Source organism: Eriocheir sinensis, chromosome 21 (genome assembly GCF_024679095.1).
Source record: "Eriocheir sinensis breed Jianghai 21 chromosome 21, ASM2467909v1, whole genome shotgun sequence".
Lineage (NCBI taxonomy): Eukaryota > Metazoa > Arthropoda > Malacostraca > Decapoda > Varunidae > Eriocheir > Eriocheir sinensis.
Window position 1 is genome coordinate 1,307,501 of NC_066529.1, and position 7,908 is coordinate 1,315,408.

Here is a 7,908-nt window from a genome sequence, read left to right on the forward strand (position 1 = left end):
ATAACACACACACACACACACACACACACACACACACACACGCGAGGCCTGTTAATTAACCCACCTGTCTAGAATTTATTCCACCACCATCAGATTTTCGGTCAGCAGGATAACAACAAAAGGATGATGAGGGTGATGAGGGTGGTGATAATGAGAGTGATGATGACAATGAAGATAGTGATGAATTATGGGGATATGCTAACAAAAGGATGAGGATGATGAGGGTGATGATGATGATGATGGTGATGATAATGATGAGAATATGATAACAAAAGGACGATGAGAATGATGGTGGTGATAATGATGATGCTGATGATGGTGACATATGAGAATTAGAACGATACTAGTAATAACAGCAATAACAATGATGATGATAATAATAATGATAATAATAATAATGAGAATAATAACTACATCAACCAAAAAACCGTAAAGAAACACCGATTAATACATCAAACAGGACATCATTAATACTTGTCTTATCAACATCATCGATACTGCCATTATGAGCATCAACGAAAGAGCAATTGTAATCAGTGACCCGTCCTGCATTCTGACAAAGGCAGGACACGAATCGGAAACTAGCTATATTATCCTTTTGCTGTAGCTTTGGTAAAAATAATATAAAAATGAATGATGGGTTTAAAATTTTTGATATTACATGGGTTCAATGATGAAACGTAGGGAAGGTTATCGTACCCATATAACTATTCTTAATCTTCAAGTCTATGGGAGGGCGAATAGAAGACAACTACGGCAAAAAGAACAACATCAAGAAGAAAAGTGACACCGCTTATATTAAGAACGAAAAAAACATATGTGATAGTAATATACGTTGTGTTAGATATATAACAAGAGAGAGAGAGAGAGAGAGAGAGAGAGAGAGAGAGAGAGAGAGAGAGAGAGAGAGAGAGAGAGAGAGAGAGAGAGAGAGAGAGAGAGAGAGAGAGAGAGAGAGAGAGAGAGAGAGAGAGAGAGAGAGAGAGAGACCCAAAAAAAAAAAAAAAAAAAAAAAAGACAGTAATATACGTTGCTTAACAAAGAGAACAGATAGACAGAGAGAGACTGCCCCCACCCTCAAATGATAGTAATGTATATATACGTTGTTTGACATATAGGGAGAATGAAGAGGGAGAAAGGCTGTCCAGAAATACTATGAGTGGCTATCGCAAGTGAGAAGCCAGACCTGTACAGGGAAGAAACGAATTAGGTGGAGAGAAACATCAAAGCGGCCATTGTGGGAGGAGAGAGGGGAAGACCTGAATGAGATCGAGAGCCACAACCACAACGGCAACAATAGGCTTTATGAAGAAGGAACAAAGAGGAGAAACACACGTTGCAAAGACTACCTACTGGTTACTCTGAGGGCTGGAAAGAGAGGTGGGAAAATAACAGTAACTAACACAACAACAACTATCACGACTACTGCTGCTACTACTTTTACTACTACTACAACTAATACTTTTTTTACAGCAAAGAGGCAGCTCAAGGTAAAAAAAAAAACAGCAACAAAAAAGCAATTTAAACTCTGCTTCGGGTAAAGAAAAACAGAACCAGAGGGCAAAATAAAGGTCAATTCTACTACTACTACTGCTACTACTACTACTACGACTACTACAACTAATATAACAAGAATAACAAAAGTATGATGAACGTAAAACACAAAACCAACAACAGCAGCTAAAAGACAAAAACAAAAACAAAAAACAAAGAAAAAAAAACAATGGCTCCACAAATGCTACAAAAATAACAAAAAAACAATTAAAATACAATCAACCTAAACCTCAAAATCAACAAGAACAACAACAGCACTACCACCACCTTAACAAAGAAAATAATGGCTTCACCCAATCCTTCCTCTCGGTGTAAGTGTTGCTAAATCCTCATTATGGCCCGACGGCTGCAAGACTCTAGCCCAAGCTGCCCAGATGAGACGCCTAACACTCCCTGATTATCATCCACGGCTTAAAAACAAGAGTCCCCCTTCTCCCCTCCCCTTCCCTTGGCTTTAGGAGGTGCTGGGAGATGTGGGAAGCTGGGGTGAGTGGGTGGTGGAGGTTGGTAGTGATGGGGTGGAGTGGGAAAGCCTGGTGGTGCATGGCAGGTGGAATGGTGATGGTAATGGGGTGGTTGTGGTGTTGAAGGTATCTTGTAGGTTGGTGGTGAATATGATGGAGGGTAAAATGGAGGTAAAATAATGGTGATATGATGCATGGTTAAGGGTGGCAAAGCAGGAAGGTAGATAACATGTGGAAGCTATGTGAGTTAAAGATGAGTAAAAGTGGATGCTGGTGGAGGAAGGGGATAGGTGGTATTGGGTAGGAGGTGATGAAGATAAGAGTTGACAGTGGTAATGAAGATGGGTGGTGGAGGTGAAGGTGACGGTCGTTGCAGGAGGCGATGGAGAGAAAATACAGAAATGATGGAAGGTGACTAAGTGTTGCTCAAGGTAGAAAGAGTTGACAGTGGTGATGAAGATGGGTGGTGGAGGTGAAGGTGACGGTCGTTGCAGGAGGCGATGGAAGTGTACAGAAAATGATGTTGGGAAAGGTGACTAAGTGTTGCTCAAGATAGAAAGACTTGAGACGTGGTGAAGAAGATGGGTGGTGTGGTGAAGGGGACGGTCGATGCTGGAGGCGGTGGACGTATAGAGAAAATGATGGAGGGAGGGTGGCTAATGAAGGTGAGGAAGGCGGAGATAGTGGTGGGAGGGCTGGGCTCCTTTCACAGCTCGATCCCTCGCCTACAAGCTCAGAGCAGGGGAGGTGGAAGGGTTGTCCTCAGCCTGACGGGGAGTTCTGGAGGGGGTCCGCCTGTCTGTCTGGGCTCGTCCTATCCATTCACGTTTTTTGGCGGTGAATTAAAGGGCGTGTAAGGCTAAAAGGAACACTACACAGGTACGCACTCTACAGCTGTTAGTGGCGGTGGTTGATGGCGGGGAAAGGAAGGAAGCACACATGATAAATGAGAATGGAAGCAAACACAGCGAACACACTCAAACTCACTCACTCACACACACACACACACACACACACACACACACACACACACACACACACACACACACACACACACACATACACACACGCACGTTCATGGATGTGATGTACGAGCCCTATCCACACACGGGAAAAAGTGTAAAGACGAATTTTACGCTCCAGAATGAAAAAATGATATGTACTCTACACACACACACACACACACACACACACACACACACACATACTCGACTCTCATAACTAAAATATCGATGTATAAGTCAACGAGTGATGGACGGGCAAACTTTAGTGGTATATATATTTTGATGGTGTTTTATAGAGTACTTTAAATGCAGGTGAATCATGACATAACACGGCGCAGTAAATAACGCGCGCGAGACACAAGGCACATACTACACGAACATGCGTGAATATGTTTGCCACTCTGACAAAGAAACAAAGCCCTGAAAAAAATGCGAATATAATTTGCAAAAACATGGAAATGCAATTCACATTCCCAATAACATTTCAGAATCACGCCTGAATTTTATTTTACGTTTCTGTGTGTGTGTGTGTGTGTGTGTGAGAGAGAGAGAGAGAGAGAGAGAGAGAGAGAGAGAGAGAGAGAGAGAGAGAGAGAGAGAGAGAGAGAGAGAATGACATATATTCCTTGCCCACCCTTCTGCATACTTCTTACTTCCTAGTGTATATATATTCACTCGTTTAACACACACACCAGGTTTGCAAGACATCGCCCCGCCACCCGTAAGCTTCTCTCTGGCAAAAAAAGTGAGCTCACATCACGGCTAAAGGAAGAAACGAGTTTGTAGGTCAGTCGCTGTGGGTCAGTGGGGGCGTGGGTCCCATACAAGAGCAGTGGGTCACGGTCGCTCTGATAATGGCGGCTCGGTTTGACGGGCGCTTGGTGGAGCCTTCGACATGCCAACACACTGTCTCTCACGCACGCGAGCAAAACCTAGATACTCAGCGCTCAGCATGTTTGGCTGCTCATGGCACAAACAACGGACGAGGCGTTGCTAGGTAGCCGAGACATCTAAAATGACTAGTGGGTACTTACTTTTACGTTTCCAGCGACGAAGAACGCCTTGGGGGCTCTTGTAGTAATCTTGAGACGGTACAAGAGGAAGCTCATCCTCTTCTTCCCACTCTTCCCCGCCGCTGTTCTCCTCCTCCAGCCTCCTCAAATCCTCAGCAGACTCTTCAGACGACATTAGTTCAATATCTGACGCGGGAGTTTGAGTTGCCTGGGGCCCGTGCGCCTCCCAGTGGGGCCGAGCGTCTCCCCCCGCCGTGTTAGGGGTCAGGGAGGAGAGAGATCCCAGGTGACTCTCCACACAAAAATGTTCTGATTCCATTTTCTTCTTGTTGGAGAAAGACGGACTTTGGGGGAGCCAGAGGGGGAGTAAGGGGGCAGTCTGTATGGAGCGCACCTCCCAGGCGGCTTCACTAGAGACAAGATTGGCCTTTATCTTGCCTCTTTGGCCACCCGGTGAGTCCCAGCGCCTCCTGAGTCCACGCTTACGATTTTCATGCGTTGATCCTCCTGTCGTTCCTGGTAGGGCACCGGATCTCAGGCTTCCCCCGATACGCACAGAGCCTGGCGTTGCTCTCCTCCACTCTAATGGCCGAGCCCTGAGTGGAACAGTACTCTCTGTTCTATTGCTGCCCGAGCTAAAATTTCCGACGTGTTCTTGCTGATTTTCCTCGCCTTTGTTGGAAGTGGGATGGCGGCCCCGATAACTCATTCCCCCCCACAGTGACACATTACTCAGGTCCTCGGCGGGCCAGCCCAGGTGTTCTCTGTGATAGCGTCTTGTTGCAGCCGCTGCAGAAGCTGCCTGGGGGCCAAGGAAAGGCCGGCGGGGCGGCGCGGCAGGAGGTTCCAGCGCTGGCAAGGAAGCTTCCTGTCTGGGTTCTTCCCGCGTGAAGAAGAATGGGATGGATGAAGGAGCTCCAAGCGATGCGTGGCGGAGAGCCTCGGCGGGAGCCAGGTGGGACGTTGTTTTGGCGTTTGCGGCGGCGTGAAACAGCAGCTGGAGGAGAAGGCAATGTCCTGTCACGCCTGCGACGACTGGCCGCCTGCCGCCCCAGGGTCTTATCCGGGACTGAGAGCTGGCGCCCCGGGGAGTCACCCTCAGTACCCCCGGGGAGAGAAGTGCAGCGCGCCTTCCAGTCATACATGTATGTCTTGCTGTGTCCCGGTGACCTGACGTTCCAGCCCCGCGCCGGCCACCGACCCGCGGCCACCACTGCCCACACACCGCCGACGGGGCCACCTCCCAGGCACCAGCCCCGTGAAGGGCCACGGAATGCTGATAAGTTCCGTGTGAGTGCCGGGGCTCCGGATCACCATGGGATAATGTCCACCATGTTTTATCTTGTTAGTAAATAGTCACTCGGCTACACCACTTCAAAACTGCCGCCACCATGGAAAGCGGACTGCCCCAATATTTAAGATCTAAAAATAAACGAAGAGTCAGGCTGCCTCAGGGAAGGCTGCCCCCCGGGCTAGTCACTAGTTCTGGCACCTGCTGATCTCTTCACTAGGACACCACCATGTTGATCTAGGAAGCACCTTTTGCTGCTGCCTGTAACACATGCCAAGGCATTGGTACGTATTTTTTTTCAAATATTATCCAAACAACACACTCTATCATTAAAACAATAAGCATCAATATAATTCTTGAACTATTAACGCTAGATTAAGCCTCAACACTGCACGACATGTAACTCACTCATGGGATTCAAATAAGCACCAGCTCAGACCTGCACAACCCTGCACACAAAACACCAAAATCTACAAGGACTATTCCGAAAAATCACCAGTACTTGTCCAAGTGCACAACCCTTGCTTGAACACTCAACACCTGCAGGGACCTGAAACACCTCTATCAATTCTATGTGAAATTTGCATGGTCCATAGATGCTAGGAAGCGCCTTTAACATTTGCATGAACCTGAAACACCTGCGAGGATATGTAACCACTTCCTTCTGGCTGGCCCCGCAACACCTACTTACACTGTTATAACAGGCTCACTACCACAACACAGACTGTTAACACCAACACCTACACGGGAGAAGGAAACCAATACCAATCACTGGCACCAACACGGACAGGTAACACCTGAGCCAGTCACTAACACCTACACGGGCCAGTAACACCTGCACACCTACACCTAACACCTACACGGGCCGGCAACACCACTAGGAGGTACTTCACCTGGACGGACTAGTAACACCAGCCAGCACAGGTAACGTGTGCGCGGCTCCGTAACACCTGCACGAATCTGTAGCGCCAACCTGAACACTGTGGCACCAAGACGGAACACAAGTACCAACACGAAAGTGAGAGAAAAAAATCCGCAAGACACTACCAGAAACACAAAACCATAACCTCCGATCGGCTCCGTAACCTCCGCACAGACATGTTAAACCTCGCAGGGGCAGCGGTGTAGGAATACGACCTAATTGACGGTACATACAACATACACGTTAGCACAGAGCATACCGCGTGCTGTATTCTATAACACGTCTTTTTGAACGGCAAGTCACATCACCTCGGCGCGTCACACCCGCGGGGAGCCGTAACGCCTGCACAGTACGGCACAGCGGCAAGGATCGTGTCACGCCTTCCTTGCGTCACCGGCCACCACCGCCCCGAGGTGTGCTCGGTCCGGGGTACAGATGTTGACCCACAGCTGCCCGTCACTACTGTCAACGACGGCTTCGCCACCTCGCCTTCATTACAGACGTGTCACAATTATAGTTTCAACAATTAGCCTTTTTTTCACACTCGCTGCAAGTCCTCACCCCACCCCCGTCACGAAATAACACTTTCAGAAGCGTAGCACTCTTTCACAAGGTTAATTTTTCTTTCTGTCCTATTTTTTCACTATTTCTATCACTCAGACTTTCCTTGCTGCTACTCCTCTAGAGGCGTGATGCATGCAGGGGGGCGGTACAAGGTCTGCCTGGTCAGCGGTCAGCACCAGTATCGCCGGAGATCCAGATGCTCGAACACTTCTCATGTAAATATCGAAATTGGGTACAGATTGAGAGGAGCGGCTGAGCGCTGCACACACCCACTCTCGCGACGCTCCAAGCGACACTGGCCACGCAAATCAGTCGGAGGCAACTCAGCCTCCGAGCTAAAGATGCCAAGCAACGCCCACAGCTTCAATTACCTACATATCAATTTTATTTTCAACCAATGCCAAGTTTACATCCTTTTGGACATTATTTACGAGTCGAGGATGTGGGGCTTGGTATAAAGGGGAAGGGGCCATTTCCGTGAGCTGCCGGATGAAGGGTGAGGGCGAACGTCAATACGCATCCCATAATGATTGATGGCCAATGAAAACTACTCACTGTCTGGCCTCAGGGATCAAAATGGTCTCTAATACTGGCATTACTATTATCCTCGATGTCATTACTATTAGCCCCATGAATGTCGCTGCAAGGACAAGGCAGACACACAACACTCACCGGAACTGCGGCGTGAGGCGTCGCGATGAGGCTGATGCAGGAGGCTGAGGACACGGGACGCGGGTCACTTCAACAGGTAATTACAGCGATGACACCTGTGCTGGCGGTGCTGGCTGGCCTCACCTGGATGGACGAGGCGAGAACGTAAGGAATGAGACAAAGGAAACCTGAGTGACATCAAAAGACAAGTGGGTGAAGGAGGGGACGACAGGTGTGAAGGGGATAAACGATGGAGATGCATTGAGGGAGATGAAGAGGTGAGCGGGGGAGGTGAGGAGGGATAAAGCGAGTGGTGATGTTGAGGAAGGAGAGTTGAATATTGAGGGAGGGAGGAGAGAGGGAGGAGAGAGGGAGGAGAGCAGAGAAGAGCCTGGCGGTGAAAGGATGAGCGATGCCCTTCCAAATACTGTGACTTTGAAATTAT

The 7,908-nt window shown here is 48.3% G+C and overlaps 1 protein-coding gene across 9 annotated transcripts in view; it reads right to left on the reverse strand.

The window, feature by feature from the left end:
* The window catches only part of LOC127001493 (uncharacterized), an 89,979-nt gene extending 82,866 nt beyond the window's left edge, over nt 1–7,113 (reverse strand). For 6 of the 9 annotated variants that reach the window (XM_050866055.1, XM_050866061.1, XM_050866060.1 and 3 more), the window contains exon 1: nt 4,057–7,089. In XM_050866055.1, the coding sequence (XP_050722012.1) occupies nt 4,057–5,176 (1,120 nt within the window). In that variant the 5' untranslated portion in view covers nt 5,177–7,089. Of the gene's footprint in view, nt 1–4,056 lie in introns of all 9 variants that reach the window. The other 3 variants (XM_050866056.1, XM_050866059.1, XM_050866057.1) reach the window with 3 other exon arrangements.
* Nucleotides 7,114–7,908: the final 795 nt, after the last annotated feature.